Raw genomic sequence first — 19,520 nt, 5'->3', positions numbered from 1 at the left:
ATGTGGGATATTATCTCCCAGAGGCATGCACGATCTTATTACCCCAACAGGAATTGAACCCCTGACCTCTGCAGTGGAGGCTTCCCTGTGCTTCCCTATCTGCTTGAGTTTGCTCAAACTTGCATCCACTGAATCAGTTATACCATCCAACCATCTCATCCTCTGTTGCCCCCTTCTCCTCTTGCCCTCAATCTTTCCCAGCATCAGAATCTTTTCCAGTGAGTCTGAATAATATTTCATTTTTGAATTTTTTTCTTCCATTCATGTGTTGATGGACACTTAGGTTGCTTCCATAACTTGCCTGCTGTAAAATAAGGTTGCTATGAACATTGGGGTGCATGTATCTTTTCAAATTACTGTTTTCATTTTCTTTGGATGTACACCCAAAGGAATGGAATTGCTAGATCATGGTGTCGTTTCTTGAGGAGTCTCCATACTATTTTCCATAGTGGCTGCACCAATTTACATTCCCACCAGCAGAATACCAGTGTTCCCTTTTCTTCACAGTGTGGCCACATTTGTTATTTGTGACCTTTTTGATGACCATTCTGTGTGAAGCAATAGCTCACTGTAGTTTTGATTTGCATTTCTCTAATGGTAAGTAACCTTGAGAATCTTCTCATGTACCTGTTGGCCATCTGTGTGTATTTCTTGGGAAAATGTCTTTTCAGGTCTTCTGTTCATTTTTTTAATAGGATTATTTGGTTTTTTTTATCTTAAGTTGCATGAGCTATTTATATATTTTGTACTTTAATCTATTATTGGTCATATCATTTGCAGATATTTTCTGCCATTCAGTAGATGGTCTTTACTTTTTTTTTTGTCTTTACATTTTTTGATTGTTTATTTTGCTTTACAAAACTTTTACATTTACTTCAATCCCATTTGTTTATCTTTGCCTCTGTTTTCTTTGCCTTAGGAGACAGAGCCAAAAGCATTCTGCTAATATGTATGTCAAAGATGGTACTGTGTATGTTTTCTTCTAGGAGTTTTATGGTTTCTGATGGTGTTTTAGTCACTATGTCATATCCGACTCTTGCGACTCCATAGACTGTAGCCTCCCAGGCTCCTCTGTCCATGGAATTCTCCAGGCAAGAATACTGAAGTGGGTTGCCATTTCCTTATCCAGGGTATCTTCCCAACGCAGGAATCAAACCCAGGTCTCCTGCCTTGCAGGCAGATTCTTTACTGACTGAGCTACAAGAGAAGCCCAAGTTTCTAGTCTTGTATTTAGGTCTTTAATCCGTTTTGAGCTTTTTTTCATACATGATATGTAAAAATATTCCAATTTTATTCTTTTACATGAGCTGTCCAGTGTTTTCAGCACCATTTATTGGCCATACTGTCTTTTCTACATTGTATATTTTTGACTGCATTGTAGATTAGTTGACTTTAAGTGTGTGGGTTTATTTTTTGGTTCTTTATACTATTCCATTCATCTATGAGTCTGTTTTTGTTTCAGTTTTATACGGTTTTCATTGCTGTAGCTTTGTAGTGTAGTGTAGAACCTGCCTGCAAGTGAGGGAGACACCAAAGACACAGTTTCGCTCCTTGGGTCGGGAAGATCCCCTGGGAAAGGAAATGGCAACCCACTCCAGTATTCTTGCCTGGAATATCCCATGGACAGAGGAGCCCATGGGGTCGCAGAGTTGAACACAACTGAGCACACACACACACACACACACGTAGTGTAGTTCGAAGTCAACGACTGTGATACCCCTAGCTTTGTTCTTTGTTGTCTATACTGCCTTGGCTCTTCAGAAGAATTATTTGTTCTAGTTCTGTGAAAAATATCATGAGTACTTTCCTAGGGGTTAAATTTCTGATTGCTTTGGGTAGTATGGAATTTTAACTGTATTGATTCTTTCAGTCCATGAGCACAGGATATCTTTCCACTTCTCTGTAATATCATCTTCAATCTCCTACACTGTTAGATGGTTTTCAGAGTATAGGTCTTTCTTTGGTTAAGTTTATTTCTAGTAATTGAATTCTTTTTGATTTGTTTTTCAAAGGAACTTCTTTTTTCTGCTTTCTTTTTCTGGTAATTCATTATTGTATAGAAAAGAAACATTTCTTTATATTAATCCTGTATACTTTCCACTTTACTGAATTCATTTATTAGTTCTAATTTTTTTTGATGGTGACTTTAGGGTTTTTTTATATATAGTACCATGTAATCTGCAAAGAGTGGCAATTGTACTCATCCTTTCCAATCTGGATGCCTTTTGTTTCTTTCTCTCATCTGATAGCTGTGGCTGGGACATCCAATACTGCATTAAAGAGAAGTTATGAGAGTGGGCATTCTTGTCTTACTTCTGATTTTAAATGGAAAGCTTTCTGTATTCCATTGAGTATGATGTTAGCTGGGGCTTGTCATAAATGGCCTTTATTATGTTGAGATGTGTTCCCTCCATACCAACTTTGATGAGAGTCATTGTCATGAATAGATGGTGAATTTATTCAGTGTTTTTCCTGCATTAATTGAAATTATCTGTGATTTTTAGTACCCTTTTATTAATGTAGTGTGTGACATGGCTTGATGATCAGATTTTGAACCATTTTTTCATCCCTGGAATAAATCTCACTTGATCATTGTGAATAATCCATTTTATAGACTGTTGAATTCTACTTGCTAATATTTTGCAGAGAATTTTTGTATCTCTATACATAAGAATTATTGGCCTGTAATCTAATTTTTTTTATACTACCTCTTTCAGGTTTTAGCATCAGGGTAAATTCTGATTCTCATAGAAAGAATTTGGGAGTATTTCCACCTCTTCTGATTTTGGGAATAGACATTAAGGGACTTCCCTGGTGGTCCAGTGTTTAAGACTATTTCAATGCAGGGGGCACTGATTCAATCCCTGGTGGTCAGAGAACTGGGATCCCATATGCTATGTGGCACAAGCATATGTATTCAGCCTTCTTTATATGTGGGATAGAATTCTGTGCAGCTGCCTTGCCTGGACTTTTAATTTGGGGGAATTTTGATTGCTGATTCAGTTTCAACATTAGTAATCAGTCTACTTAGATTATCCATGGATTCCTATTCAGTTTTCAAAGGTTTTGTAATTCTAGATACATATTTCTCCTAGTTCAATTTATTGACATATAACTATTTATAGTATACTTTCTTTTTTCTCATAGTATTCCCTTTCGATTATTTCTGTATGTGGAATCAGTTATAATTTCTCCTCTTTCATTATTTTGCTTATTTGGGTCTTCTTTTTTCCTTAATGAGACAGGCTAAAGCCTTATCAACACTAACTATCTTTTCAAAAGACCTGCTTTTAGGTTCATTGATCTTTTCTAATGTAGGGGACGTGGGGTTCTCTATTTTATTTTCTCTCTGATGTTTATTACTTCTTTCCTTCTGCTAACTTAAGGCTTTGTTCTTTTTCTAATTCCTTTGGATGGTAAATTAGGTTGTTTACTTGAGATTTTTCTTACATCTTGAGATAGGCCTGTATCATTATAAAATCCCCCATCATGACTACTTCTGCTGCATCCCATCAGTTTGGGGACGTTTTGTTTCTATTTTCATGTGTCTTGAGGTATTTTCCAATTTCTTTGTTGACCCATTCATTTTGTAGTAACATGTTGTTTGGTCTCCACATATTTGTTCTTTTCCCATTTTTCTTTCTGTAATTGATTTCTTCATTTCACAGCATTGTGGTCAGAAAAAATATTTGATATTATTTCGGTTCATTGAATTTGTTGAACAGACATGTCATCTGTCTTAGAGAACATTCCATGTGCACTTGTGAAGAATGCTTATGTCTCTGTTTTGGGTTGGAATGTCCTGTAGGTATCTATTAAGTCCAAGTGACCAAATGCATCTTAAGACTACTGTTTTATTCTGGATTCTCTGTCTGGATGATCTGTCCACTAATGCTGCTGCTGCTGCTGCTAAGTCACTTCAGTCGTGTCTGACTCTGTGTGACCCCATAGATGGCAGCCCACCAGGCTCCCCCGTCCCTGGAATTTTCCAGGCAAGAACACTGGAGTGGGTTGTCATTTCCTTCTCCAGTGCATGAAAGTGAAAAGTGAAAGTGAAGTCGCTCAGTCGTGTCTGACTCCCAGCAACCCCATGGACTGCAGCCTACCAGGCTCCTCCATCCATGGGATTTTCCAGGCAAGAGTACTGGAGTGGGGTGCCATTGCCTTCTCTGCCACTGATGCTAGTTGGATGTTAAAATTCCCTATTATTATTGTATTACTCTCAATGTCTCCCTTTATGTCTGTAAATACTTAATTTATTTAGCTTCTCCTGTATTAGATACACATATGTTAACAGCTGTTACATTCTGTTGTGTTAATGCCTTTATCATTACATAATGTTCTTTGTCTTTTATTTAGACTTTGTCTTAAAGTCTACTTTGTCTACTCTGAGTATTGCTACTCCAAATTCTTGTTCGTTTGCCTTTATATGGACTATCTTTTTCCTATCCTTTCACTTTCAATCTGTATGTGTGTCTTTAGCTTTACTAATTTGTGATTATCCTGGGATTCCTATGTTGACCTGTAACTAGATCTGCTTGTTTTAAACTAATAGTGATTTAATTTCAAGAACATTCTAAAAAATGTATGTTATTTCTCCCTTATTACACGTTTTTTGTCTTTAATGTCATATTCTTGTTTAACACTTAATTGATTGTTATAGTTATAGTTTCTTTGTACTTCCTTTGTACTTCCTTACTTAATCTTTGTACTTCCTTACTTAAATGGTTATTACACAGGCTTTACTGTATATTTACTTTACTAATGGGACTTTTCTTTCCTATACATTCTTCTGCTCGTAGCCTTTTCTTTTCCACTTAAGAGAAGACCCTTTACTATTTCTCTTAGAGTTGTTTTAGATTTGATGAACTCCTCTAGTTTTTGCTTACCTGAAAGTTCTTTGTCTCGCCTTCGATTTTGAATGATAACCTTACTGGGTAGAGTATCTTTAACTTGTAGGTTTTTCCCTTTTAGCACTTTCAAAGTATATGCCCCTCTGTCCTGCAAGGTTTCTGCAGAAAAATCAGTTGATAGCCTTAAGTGGGTCCCTTGTATATGACTCCTTGTTTTTTCTTACTGCCTTTAGAAGTCTCTGTTTACCTTTTGAATTTTAATTATGATATATTTTGGTATGTGTCTCTGGGTTCATCTTGTTTGAGACTCTGTGCTTTCTGTAGCTGGATATCTGTTTCATTCTTCCATTTTGGGAAATTTTCAGTCATTCTTGTTGTTGTTTAGTTGCTAAGATGTGTCTGACTTTGTGATCTGTGGACTGCAGCACGTCAGTCTTCACTGTCCTTAAGTATCTCCCAGAGTTTTCTCTGGGAAATTCATGTCTTTGAGTCAGTGACGCTATCTAATCATCATATCTCTGCCACCCGCTTCTCCTTTTGCCTTCAGTCTTTCCCAGCATCACGGTTTTTTCTAGTGAGTCAGCTCTTTGCATCAAGTGGCCAAGGTATGGGAACTTCAGCTTCAGCATCAGTCCTTCCAATGAGTATTCAGAGTTGATTCCTTTAGGATCCACTAGTTTGATCTCCTTGTATTCCAAGGGACTCTCAAAAATCTTCTCCAAAACCACAGTTCAAAAGCATGAATACTTTGGCACTGAGTCTTCTTTATAATCCAACTCACACATCCATACATGACTACTGGAAAAACAACTTTGAATAAACAGAACTTTGTTGGCAAGTGATGTCTCTTCTATTTAATACACTGTCTAGGTTTGTCATAGGTTTTTTATCCAAAGACCAAACGTCTTTTAACTTCATGGCTGCAGTCACCATCCACAGTGATTTTGGAGATAATGAAAATATGGTTTCTGCTTCTACTTTTCTGCCCCTTCTCTTTGCCAGGAAGTGATGGGAACAGATACCATGATTGACTTAGTTTTTTTAACGTTTAGTTTTAAGCCAGCCTTTTTACTCTCCTCTTTCACCCTCATCTAAGAAAGCTCCTTAGTTCCTCTTCACGTTCTGTCATTAGAGTGGTATCATCTGCATTTCCGAGGTTGTTGATGATGTCTCCTAGCAGTCTTGATTCCCACTTGTGATTCATCCCGTCTTGCTGAAGGCAATGGCACCCCACTCTGGTACTCCTGCCTGGAAAATCCCATGGATGGAGGAGCCTGGTAGGTTGCAGTCCATGGGGTTGCTGGGAGTCAGACACGACTGAGCGACTTCACTTTTACTTTTCACTTTCATGCATTGGAGAAGGAAATGGCAACCCATTCCAGTATTCTTGCCTGGAGAATCCCAGGGACAGGGGAGCCTGGTGGGCTGCCGTCTATGGGGTCACACAGAGTCGGACACTACTGAAGTGACTTAGCAGCAGCATTGAAATTGAATAAGCAAGGTGACAATATACAGCCTTCTTGTATTCCTTTCTCAACTTTGAACCAGTCACCCTTCCTTGTCTGCTTCACTTGCTTTTTGATCCACATACACGTTTGTCAAGGAACAGTTAAAGTGGTCTGGTATTCTCACTCATTAGAATTTTCCACAGTTTGTTGTGATCCACCCAGTCAAAGGCTATAGCATACTTAATGAAGCAGAAGTAGATGATTTTCTGAAACTCCCTTGCCTTCCTATGGTCCATAAGTGTTGGCAATATGATCTGTTTCCTCTGCCTTTTCTAAACCCAGGTTGTACATCAGGAAGTTCTCGGTTCATGTATTGTTGAAGCCTAGCTTGAAAGGTTTTTGAGCGTAGCCTTACTAGCATATGTGCTGTTGCTGCTGCTGCTGCTAAGTCACTGCAGTCATGTACGACTCTGTGTGACCCCGTGGACAGCAGCCCACCAGGCTCCTCCGTCCACAGGATTGTCTAGGCAAGAATACTGGAGTGGGTTGCCATTTTCTTCTCCAGCATATATGAAAAGGGTGCAATTGTATGGAAGTTTGAACATTTGGGGGCATTGGCCTTCTTTGGGATTGGAATGAAAACTGTCCTTTTTCAGGCCTGTGGCCACTGCTGGGTTTTCCAAATTTGCAGATGTATTGAGTGCAGCACTTTAACAGCATCATCTTTTAGGATTTTAAATAGCTCAGCTGGAATTCCATCACCTCCACTATCTCTGTTTGTAGTAATGCATCCTAAGGCCTACTTGATTTCACACTCCAGGATGTCTGTCTCTAGGTGAGTGAGCACACCATCGTGGTTATCCGTGTCATTAATACTTTTTTTTTAATAGGTCTTCTGTGTATTTTTGCCACCTTTTCTTAATCTTCCCTGCTTCTGTTTGATGATACCGTTTCTGTCTTTTATCATGCCCATGCTTGCATGAACATCCTTCATATGTCCAATTTTCTTGAAGATATGTCTAGTATTCCCCATTCTGTTGTTTTCCTCTATTAACTTTGTTTTTTGTTTTTTTTTTCATTTAAGCAGGCCTTCTTATTTCTCCTTGTGGTTTTCTAGAATTGTGCCTTCATTTGGGTATATATCTTTCCTCTTCTTTGCCTTTTGTTTCTCTTTGCTCAGCTATCTGTAAAGCTTTGGCTTCGGACAACCACTTTGGCTTTTTTCATTTTTTTCTTTGGGATGGTTTTGGTCACTGCCTCCTGTACAGTATTATGAACCTCCATCCATAGTTCTTCAGGCACTCTGTCTACCAGATATAATCCCTTAAATCTGTATGTCATCCTCACTTATAATGGGTATGATTTAGGTCACACCTGAATGGCCTAGTGGTTTTCCCTGCTTTCTTCAATTTAAGCCTAAATTTTGCAATCAGGAACTCATGATCTGAGCTACAGCAAGCTCTGTGTTTTCATATTTTTATCAAATACATTTTTCCCCTCTTTTTCTCTCTTCTTCTGAGACCCAATTACAAGAATGTTAGAATCATTTATATTAGACCAGAGATTCCTTAACCTGTCCCTTTTTCTTCCACCACAACACACAGTTTGAAGGATCTTAATTTCTTGATGAGGAATCAAACCCAGGCCCACAGTAGTGAAAGCACTGAGTCCTAACCACTAGTCTGCCAGGGTATTGCCATACTGTTCTCATTTTTTCAAATTTTGTTTTCTCTTTCTGTTTTTCTGATTGGGTGGTTTTTGTTATTCTGTCTTCCATATCAGTTGTGTGCTCTCCTGTGCCCCCTGATCTGATGTTAATACTCCTAGCATGTTTTTTTGGAGAAGGCAATGGCAGCCCACTCCAGTACTCTTGCCTGGAAAATCCCATGGATGGAGGCGCCTCATAGGCTGCAGTCCATGGGTTCGCTAAGAGTTGGACACGACTGAGCGACTTCACTTTCGCTTTTCACTCCCGTGCATTGGAGAAGGAAATGGCAACCCACTCCAGTGTTCTTGCCTGGAGAATCCCAGGGACGGGTGAGCCTGGTGGGCTGCCGTCTATGGGGTCGCACAGAGTTGGACATGAGTGAAGCAACTTAGCAGCAGCAGCGTGTTTTTTATTTCAGTCATTTTATTCTTCACATCTGACTGGTTCTTTTTTATTGTTTATGTTCCTTGTTACAACTTTAACTATGTTCATTCATTCTTTTCTCCAGTTATCATTCTTATTTGTTGCTCTTCTTTAGTCACCAAGTCATGTCCAACTCTTTGCAACCCTTTGGACTAACAGGGTCTTTCTGTCCATGACATTTCCCAGGCAAGAATCCTGGAGTGGGTTGGCATTTCCTTTTCCAAGGAATATTCTTGATCAAGGGATCGAACCCATGTCTCCTGCATTGGCAGATGGGTTCTTTACCACTGAATGACCTGGAAAGCCGTAGCATTCTTGTGCTTTACATTTCGTGTTGATTTCTGCCATATAACTGAGAATCAGTCAAAAGTTTACATAATATGTATGTATGTATGTATCACTTCCCTCCTGAGTCTCCCTCTTCTTCCCACATCCCACCCCTGTTGGTCATCACAGAGCACCAGACTGGACTCCCTTTGTTATTAAGCAACTTCTCACTAGTATTTTATACATGATAGTGTATATATGTCAGTGCTGCTTTCTGAATACAGCCCACCCTCACCTTCCCCTTCTGTGTCCACAGTTTCTTCTCTGCCAGGTTCATATATTCCTGAACATGCTATATTCCATGTATATGCGTTAATATATGATTCTTGTTTTTTTTCTCTTTCTGACTTCACTCTGTATAAGATGGTCTAGGTTCATCCGCTATAACTGACTCAGACTTGTTCCTGTTTATAGCTGGGTAAAATCCACTGTATTACTGTACCATAATTGCTGTATCCATTCATCTGTCACTGAACATCTAGATTGCTTCCATTTCCTAGCTATTGTAAATATTGCTGCAATAAATACTGTAATTTAGTAGTGTGATTTCTGAGTCATATGGTAGATTTATTCTTAATTTTTAAAGGAATCTACATATTGTTTTCCATTTGGCTGTATCAGTTTCCTTTTCCACCAGCATTCCCTTGCTGCTTTTAATCATTTTTCTTTGTGTTTAATTTTTGTTAGTTTGAATAATATGTATGTTGGTGTCATTCTTTTGAGGTTTTTCTTTACGAAAGACTCTGGGCTTCCTGGACTTGGGTGACTATTTCCTTTCCCCTCACCCTAAGGAAGTTTCCAAATGTAATCTCAAATATTTTCTCATACCCTTTTCCTCTTCTTCTTCTGAAACCCCTGTCATTTGAATATTGGAGCATTTAATTTTGTCCCAGAGTCTTTAAGACTGTCCTCATTTCTTTCTCCTTCTTTTTTCTCTATTCTTCTCTGCTTTGGTTATTTCCACCATTCGATCTTCCAACTCATTTATCCATTCTTCTGCCTCAGTTATTCTGCTATTGGTTCCCTCCAGTGTATTTTTATTTCAGTTCTTATGTTTTTCATCGTTGATTGTCTGTTCTTTGTCTTTTATATGCTAAGTCACTTCAGTCGTGTCCCATCTGACTCTGTGCAGCCCATCAGGCTCCCCCATCCCTGGGATTCTCCAGGCAAGAACACTGGAGTGGGTTGCCATTTCCTTCTCCAATGCATGCAAGTGAAAAGTGACAGTGAAGTCGCTCAGTCGTGTCCGACTCTTCAAGACCCCATGGATTGCAACCTAACAGGCTCCTCCGTCCATGGGATTTTCCAAGCAAGAGTACTGGAGTGGGGTGCCATTGCTGTCTCTTATAGGTCCTTGTTAAATGTTTCTTTTACATTCTCAATCTGTGCCTCCATTCTTTATCCGTGCCCACATATTATTTCTGAGGTCTTGTATCATCTTTAATACCATTACACTGAATTCTTTTTCCGGTAGACTGCCTATTTCATCTTCATTTGCTTCATCTGGTGAAGCCCTGGAATTCTTTTACTAATGCTTTAAACTGATTATTTCGTATATTATTTATCTGTGTTAAATTAGTTGTTTCATCTATGTTTTATCCTTGTTCTTTTGTTTGAAACAAATTCCTTTATCTTCTCATTTTATTTCACTTTCTCTGTGAAATTAAGTGAAACATTTACCTATCTCATCTTTGAAGGTGTGTCCTTTTGTAGGTCCCTATGCAGTCTTTGTATGCAGTAGCTTTGGTGGGAGAGCTGGATTTAAGCAGAGAAGAATCTTCCTTGGCAGTCCCTTGAGTGAGGCTCCACGTTCCGCTACAGTGCTTGATCCCTGGTAGTGGAGCTCAGATCCCACAAGCTGTGTGGCATGGGCAAAATTTAAGAAATAAAACTTTAAAAATTAAAATAAAGGGGCTTCCTTGATGGCTCAGTGGTGAAGAGTCCACCTGCCAATGCAGTGGGTATGGGTTTGATCTCTGGTCCAGGAAGATCCCACATGCCACAGAGCAACTAAGACTGTGTGCCACAACTATTGAGCCTGTGCTCTAGAGCCTGGGTACTGCATTACTGAACCCACATGCTGCAACTACTAATAAGTCCGTTCACCCTAGAGCCTGTGCTCCAGAACAAGAGAAGCCAACCCAATGAAAAGCCCATGCACAACTACAGAGTAGCCCCAGCTCACTGTAACTGAGTATGGCAAAGAAGACCCAGCATAGCCAAAAATAAGTAAATAAATATTTAAAAAAAAAAATAAAATGTGGTCAGCACAGAGTATGTCTTTCCTCGGGGCGTCCTTGTTAGGAAGTTGTGCTGGTGATACAGTGGCTAGAGCCAGAGCCGTGTGTGAGCTGTTTTTCTCCTGTGCACAGTGGCTATCACTACCCTGTCATCAGGAGGAGGAGCCAGGTCTGGTTCCAAGGTCCTGGAAGCAGAAGCCCTGAATGTTGCCTCTCAGTCGGTTCTGTTCTCTCCATGTTTGCACTCTCTCTGCTCCCACCAACTGTACCTTTGCCTGGAACAGGAGGGTTTTTGTGGGCCAGACACACACTGAGACTGTCTAGGAAGCCAGTCAGGTATACAGACAGCTCCTGATCCACAACCTCCACAAGTCCCAGCACTGGCCTAACTCACCTTATTCAGATATAGTACTGGGTCCAGATCTGCTGCATACACTCAAGTGTGCACTCTACTTGACAGCAAACACTAAAACCAGATCAATTCCCCTCCTTTCCTACCTGACTCTGTGGATCATTTTTACAGCCTTGGTTTTAGACATCGTTCTGTCTCCAGTTTGTTTTCAGTTTGAAGGGGCTCCATATAGATGTATTTTTGATATGTTCCTGAGGGGGAGGTGAGCTCAGGGTCCTACTTCACCTGCTTTCCTCTCAATGTGACATTTTCTGAGTGTGCAGGGATATTCAGGAATTTCAAACTAGAATGGAATGACTTTCGCACAGCGATTGTGGGAATTATGATCATCTCTGAATGCCCATGCCTTCTTTCTTTTCTCATAGGTCTTCTTTCTAAGGACCCTTTATGCGATCCTGAGGAAAAGATAGAGGCAAGACAGGATGGTAGCTGAGTGTTTGAGGGATTGTTCTCAGGTAAGAAGACAGGGCATCCTTATACAGAGTGAGCTGCTGCATGCACCACATGGAAGCATTTCCTTCTGGTTAGACCTATGTACACAGCTTCTTAAATAAAGCTAGTCTGAGTCCCTTTTGAATTTCCTCCCCATGTGAAAGGTCTCATATTGATGAGGGATTACTCTGAATAATCTTAGTATTTCAGTAATTACCTTCTGATATTGTGTCATGATTGCTGCTGCATTTGTTTTATTTTGACTGTTCTGACATGGTACAGAATGAGGGTATATATTTCTTAGTGACCTTATTTATTAGCTTGCCCAATTATGTGTAATTTGTTTAGGACTGTGTTACTGGTTCCATATCAGTCACAAATGGGTATAGCTAGAAAGGAGAGCTAAGACCATTGTGTCCTGGAAGAGAAGATGAGAGACCTTGAGGCCCTCTGTTGATATTGGGGCTCCCTTCCTCATTCTCCACTGTACATTGTTGGAGATCTTACTTTACTGAAACTACTTTTCATGTGATGGTTTAGGACTCAGTGACTTTCACTGATGTGGCTGTGTACTTCAACCAGGAAGAGTGGACTTTACTGAATCCCTTTCAAAGAAAGCTATATAGAAATGTGATGCTGGAAAACTACAAGAACCTGACCACAGCAGGTAAGGCTGCCATCATTCCATTACACTCTTAGGGAATGGACATATATGTGCTGTACCTTCCATGTTCCAAGATGGGTGATGCCAACCTGAACACAATGGAAACTACTAGACACTCGTATCTAAGGAATGAGTTTTACTCCAGTATACTTTCTGTAACAATGTGCTTTGAGAACTAACAGCATTATCATGACTCTTGTTTGAAATATGCATTCTCAAGAGTTCACCTTTGGCATAGTGTCAAACTTAGAAATTTGGGCCCAGTTATCTGTTTTAACAGGCAGTGGGCATGATTCTTGAAACTAGCATTTGGCAACCACTAGTTTAGCAGCTTCTCCATGAGACCAAACGTCTCTTTTACATTTACTTCATTTCCCATTTAACAACATTCTCAGTGCTTTGTAAATGTTCACATAGGTTTGAATATGTTTTTCACTGACCACAGATACAATCTCTTTGACACACAGAAAGAGGAGCTATTTGCCTTTTTATCTCTTTAAAAATTATTACCACACAACAACAACAACAAAAAAAATTATTACCACATTCATTCTAATGACTTGATTAGATATAGGACCTGATTCATGGGAAGGTTTGTCATGCTTGGCAGGGACTTTTTCATTAGTATATCTTTCCTCATGAACAGGATATCAAGCAATCAAACCCACTTTAATCTCTTGGTTGGAACAAGACGTATTAAAAACTGTGGAGAGAGGAATCCTCCAAGGTGAGCAATTATAAAGAACTTCCCATGTCAATTCAATTTCAGTGTGTTTTGAATTTATAAGAAGGAGGCTTATTGAAATGTGCTTTCTCTCAGAAGGCTGAGGATATTGGTTTCTAATGTTCCGTGGCTTCTTGAACTTCTCATACGTACATACATTTAATCAGACTTTCCTGTGATCTCACAAAATAGCCTTTTTTTTCTGTATTAGTTAAATATATATATATATTTTTTTTGAGGGGTGGGGGCGCTGTATATAGGCTTTTTGTTGCTGCTTGCAGGCTTTCTCTAGTTGCAGCGATCAGGGGCTACTCTACTTTTGGTGTGCAGGCTTCTCATTGGATAGTTTCTCTTGTTGCAGACAATGAGCTCTAGGGCCTCCAGACTTACTAGTTGTGTCACTTGGGCTCTACACTGCAGGCTCAGTCGTAGCACACAGCCTTGGCTCTTCCACAGCACATGCCATATTAGCTTCAGGACCAGAGATCTCACATGTGTCCCCTGCATTGGTAGGCAGATTCTTAATCACTGGACCACCAGTGAAGTCCCTTAGTTTTATCATGTAGATGTATATTTTTTGTCCAGAACTTTCCCTAATAATATTCTCTTTTCTTCCTTTTTACTCTCCATAGACTCATCTTTTAAATCAAGTACTCAATACATATATATATTCTTGCTTAATTTTTGTCATTGTCAAATTCCTCACGTGTGTCTTGCCTTTTTAAAAGATATGTTAAATTGGAAACTTACACAGATGAGCCTTATTGTTTTTAACCCCTTTAACATCCACTTCTTTGTGCAAAGTCTTAAATTTATTATTCTCTTTTCCTTTAGAATGGGAAATGCAACTTATATCCAATGACTTGGGAATTCAGCAGGATATTCTGCCAGAAAAAGCATCAAATAGGGTACAAATGGTAAGATCAGTAAGTTTCATTCATAAAAAATACTTATTTTCCTTTTAGTTAATATTGGGATTTCCATACAGCATGAACATTAGTGATAGATATTTGAGTGGCATTCACCCCAGATAGCAGTGTCTGTCAACAAATTCTGATTATGATCAACTTGGGAATATCCTAACCCAAGGTTCAAAATAGTTGCTGCAGACTTCCCACAAGGAATCATTCCCATGTATATAATTAGACAATGAACTTTGAGAACAATTCAATGAAATTGTAGTGAACTGTTTTATGATTACAGTATATGGCACCTCATTGTGTCAAAAGATTTCATCATTTAACTTTAAAGAAATCAACAGGGCAGGAAGTGTATGAATATAACGGAGATGGTAAAAATCATCATCCTCTCTGTAATGATGTTTCTGTTTTGAGATGGGTAGGATCAGTTAATGAATCTAAGAGATCTTTGAATCATCATCCATCCATTTCTCCACAGACACAAAGCCACAATGGACAGGAACTGTATGACTGTGAGCACAGCTGGAAAGACTTCAGTGACAGTGACTACTTGTACCGTAGTACACAAAGGAGAACTGAAAATGGAGGCAATTCTCATGAATATAGTCATTATGGAAAAAGCTTCCTTATTCTGCACAATGAATCCTTTACTGGAGAAAAATGTTCCATGTTTAATCAGTGTGGAAAAGCCATCAGGCTGACTCCAAATACTGTGTACTGGCAATCTAGCATACTAGAGAAAGCCTTAGAACACAGAGATTGTGGGCAATCCTTTGCTAATGGGTCTTTTCTTCAGGCACAAGTGAGAGCTCAGAAGAAAAAAAGACATGACAATTGGAATGAATGTGGGAGAGCTTCCATTCAGTCAACAAGCCTCCAGGCACATGTACCAACTCACACAGCTAACAAACATTACATATATGAGGATTCTGGAAAAGTCTCTGATGCAACCCTAAGCCGTAGACAACATATAAAAACACACACTGTAGAGAAGCCTTTTCAGTGTGACACATGTGGGAAAGCCTTTGGATCATCCTCATACCTACGCATTCACATACGAATTCACACTGGAATAAAACCCTACAAATGTAAGAGATGTGGGAAAGCATTTGTATCCTCCTCATACCTTCAAGTTCACAGTCGAATTCATACTGGAATAAAACCCTACAAATGTAAGGAATGTGGGAAAGACTTCTCTCAATCCTCAAACCTCACTGGACATATGAAAACTCACACTAGAGACCAGCCCTATAAGTGTAAGGTATGTGGGAAACACTTCCATCGATCCTCAGACCTCACTGGACATACGAAAACTCACACTGGAGAGCAACTGTATAAATGTAAGGAATGTGGGAAAGCCTTTGGGTCATCCTCACACCTTCGTGTTCACAGTCAAATTCACACTGGAATAAAAATATACAAATGTCAAGAATGTGGGAAAACCTTCACTGGTTCCTCTCGCCTTATTGAACACATGAACACTCACACTGGAGAGAAGCCTTTTAAGTGTGACACGTGTGGGAAAACCTTCACTCAATCCTCATGCCTTACTAAACATATGAAAATACACACTGGAGAAAAGCCTCTTAAGTGTGACATATGTGGGACAACGTTTACTCAAACTTCATACCTTACTCAGCATATGAGAACACACACTGGAGAGAAGCCATTTAAGTGTGACAAATGTGGGAAGGCCTTTGCTGCTTACTCATATCTTAGTAACCATTTCAGAACTCACACTGGAGAGAAGCCTTTTAAGTGTGACACATGTGGGAAAACCTTCGTTCAATCCTCAGGCCTTTCTCAACATAAGAAAACTCACACTGGAGAAAAGCCTTTTAAATGTGACACATGTGGGAAAACCTTCAGTCAATCCTCATACCTTTCTCGGCATATGAGAACACACACTGGAGAGAAGCCTTATAAGTGTGACACATGTGGGAAAGGCTTTGGGTTTTCTTCTATTCTTCGTAGACATTTACAATCTCATACTGGTGAGAAGACTGCTAAATGTGAAAAATGTGGGAAAACCTTCACTCGAGCCTCAGGCCTTACTCAACATATGAAAACACACACTGGAGAGAAGCCTTTTAAGTGTGACAAATGCGGGAAGGCCTTTGCTGACTCCTCGTGTCTTACTAAACACTTTAGAACTCACACTGGAGAGAAGCCTTTTAAGTGTGACAAGTGTGGAAAGTCCTTTGCTGTTTCCTCTCGTCTTACTAAACATTTTAGAACTCACACTGGAGAGAAGCCTTTTGAGTGCAATACATGTGGGAAAACATTTACCACTTCTTTGTCTGTTACCATGCACAAGCGAAGGCACACTGGAGAGAAACCATATTCTTGTAAGGAACGTGGGTAAACCTTTTTATGTTCCTCAATACTTACTTCCTATGTACAGTGACATTGGGAGAGAAGCCATTGGAACATGATATGTGGGAAAGCCCTTGGTGATTACTCCTGTCTTAACATTTTGTTTTTAATATTTGACTGCACTGTGCAGCATATGAAACCTTAGTTCTCTGACTGGAGATCTAACGTGTACCCCCTGTATTGGAAGGTAGAGCCTTAACCACTGTAAACCAAGGAGGTCCCCTACTAAACATTTTCAAAATCAACACAGGAGAGAATCCTTTTGAGGGTAATAAACATGGGAAAGGATTGATTCACCAATTATTCACCCTTTACCATTCACTACTGTATGCACACTGGCAAAACACTGTAAATTTCAGGAATATGGGGATCAGTTTTATCATTCATATCTCAATAGTAATGGAAAAAATAAGGAGACTAGCTCAGGTTTCCTTCTGCCTTGTCTCTAGAGCAAAGCCTAGAGTTCTTGATCACAATACACACACACAGTTCAACCGATGGTGACTCCTGCACACCAGGTCCCTGCAGTGGCATGAAAGATGAGGTGATGCCTTTGCACCAGCCAGGTAGATTGGAGCCCAGATAGCTACAAGGGCAGTTCCAGGAGCTACTGGGCTCCCCTGAGCTGGGAATACAGAGCACTGTCTTGTGGGGGCTTCTTCCTTGAAATACTTCTTGCAGGCTGATGTGTGTCAAGACTCACCCTTCTTTTTGTAGATGACATAATCCTATACGTATAAAACTCTAAAGATGCCTCCAGAAAATCATTAGAGCTAATCAATTAATTTAGCAAAGTTGGAAGAAATAAAATTAATACGTGGAAATCCTTTGCATTCTTGTACATTAACATTGAAAAATAAGAGATACTAAGGAAACAATTCCATCACCATCACAACACAAAGAATAAAATACCAAGGAATAAACCTACCTAAGCAGACAAAAGATCTCTGTACAGAAAATTTTAAGATACTGATGAAAAAAATCAAAGGTAACACAACAGTTGGAGACGTGTATCATGTTATTAGAAGAATCAATATTCTGAAAATGACTACTATCCAGTGATATCTACAGATTCAGTGCAATACTGATGGCATTTTTCACAGAACTAGAAAAAAATTTTTTTTTAGTTTGGAAATTCAAAAGACCCCAAATAGCCAAAGCAGTCTTGAGAAAGAGAGTGGAGGTGGAGCAATCAACCTTCATGACTTCAGACTATACTACAAAGCTACAATCATTAAGACAGTATGGTCCTGGCACAGAAACATAGACCAATGGTAAAAGATACAAAGCCCAGAGGGAAACCCACACACCTGTGGGCACCTTCTCTTGGACAACGGAGGCAAGAATATACAATGGAGAAAAGACAGCCTCTTTTAAAAGTGGTACTGGAAAAACTGGACAGCCTCATGTAAAAGAATGAAATTAGAACACTTCCTAACACCATACACAAAAGAAATTTAAAATGGATTAAAAACCTAAATGTAAGGCCAGAAATTATAATATTCTTAGAGGAAAATATAGGCAGAACACTCTTTGACATAAATGACAGCATTCTCTCTTTGACCCACCTCCTAGTGTAATAAAAATAAAAACAAAAATAAACAAATGGGACCTAATTAAATGCACTAGCACATGAAAGGAAGCTATAAACAAGATGAAAAGACAACCTTCAGAATGGGAGAAAATAATTGCAGTGAAACAACTGGAAAAGGATTAATCTACAGAATATATAAGCAGCTTAGGCAAATCAAATACCAGAGAACAATCCAGTCAAAAAATCAGCAGAAGACCTACACAGACATTTCTCTAAATAAGACACAGAGGTGGCCCCCAAACACATGAAAAGATGTTCCACATCACTCATTATGAGTGAAATACAAATTAAATCTACAATGAGATATCATCTCACATTGGTCAGAATGCCCGTCATCAAAAGATCTAAAACAGTAAGTGTTGGAGAAGATGTGGAGAAAAGGGAACCTTCTTATATTGTTGGTGGGAATGTAAGTTGATACATCCACTATGAAGAACAGTATGGAGATTTCTTCAAAAACTAGGACTAAAACTAATGTGACCCAGCATCCCACTGCTGGGCATATACCATGAGAAAACCATAATTGAAAACAACACATGTACCCCAGTGTTCATTGCAGCACAGTTTGCAGTGGATAGGACAGAGAAGCAAGCTTTATGTTCATTGACAGATGAATGAATAAAGAAGTTGTGGTACATATATACAACTGAATATTACTCACCAATACAAGCAACGTACTCGAGTCAGTTCTGGTGAAGTGGATGAACCTAGAGCCTGTTACACAGAGTGAAGTAACTCAAAAAGAGAAAAACAAAGATTGCATACTAATACTTATGTATGTGATTTAGTTGCTAAGTCATGTCCAACTCTTGTGACCCCATGGACTGTAGCCTGCCTGGGTCTCTGTCCATAGGATTTTCCATGCAGGAATACTGGGATGGGTTGCCATTTCCTTCTCCAAACACATATATATGGAACCTAAAAACTTATATTTTTTAACCTATTTGCAGGGAAGCCACAGAAATGCAGACCTGGAGAACAGACTTTTGGACTGAGGCTGAAAGGGAGGAGGTGGGGCAAATTAAGAGAACGGTATTTGAATCTGCTTGTAACACGGGAGACCTGGGTTTGATCCCTGAGTTGGGAAAATCCCCTGGAGAAGGGAACAACTACCCACTCCAGTATCCTTGCCCAGAGAATTCCAGGGCCAGAAGAGCCTGGTGGGTTACAGTCCATGGGGTCCCAAAGAGTTGGACACAACTGAGCAACTTGGAAAACCACTTAGTCAGACACTACTGAGCAACTCACTCATTGACATATACACTACCATGTGTACAATAGATAGCTAATGGGAAGTTGCTATACAACACAAGGAGCTCAACCTGGTTCTGAGGGGTAGGATAGTGTGCGTGTTGGGAGGGAGGTTCAAGAAGGAGGGTACATAGGTATTCTTATGGCT

General features: G+C 39.5%; 1 protein-coding gene across 1 annotated transcript in view; it reads left to right on the top strand.

Annotated features, from left to right (window-relative positions):
* The window catches only part of ZNF177 (zinc finger protein 177), a 91,254-nt gene extending 72,290 nt beyond the window's left edge, over positions 1-18,964 (top strand). The window contains exons 9-13 of the mRNA XM_010828508.1: positions 11,822-11,866; positions 12,384-12,510; positions 13,154-13,234; positions 14,066-14,148; positions 14,630-18,964. Coding sequence (XP_010826810.1) covers positions 11,822-11,866; positions 12,384-12,510; positions 13,154-13,234; positions 14,066-14,148; positions 14,630-16,516 — 2,223 coding nt within the window. The 3' untranslated portion in view covers positions 16,517-18,964. The remainder of the gene's footprint in view (positions 1-11,821; positions 11,867-12,383; positions 12,511-13,153; positions 13,235-14,065; positions 14,149-14,629) is intronic.
* The last annotated feature ends 556 nt before the right edge of the window (positions 18,965-19,520 follow it).

This window comes from Bison bison, unplaced genomic scaffold (genome assembly GCF_000754665.1).
Source record: "Bison bison bison isolate TAMUID 2011002044 unplaced genomic scaffold, Bison_UMD1.0 scf7180017864492, whole genome shotgun sequence".
NCBI classification, from domain to species: domain Eukaryota; kingdom Metazoa; phylum Chordata; class Mammalia; order Artiodactyla; family Bovidae; genus Bison; species Bison bison.
The sequence above is the reverse complement of the archived record's forward strand: the minus strand, read 5'-3'. Positions and strand labels throughout refer to the sequence as shown.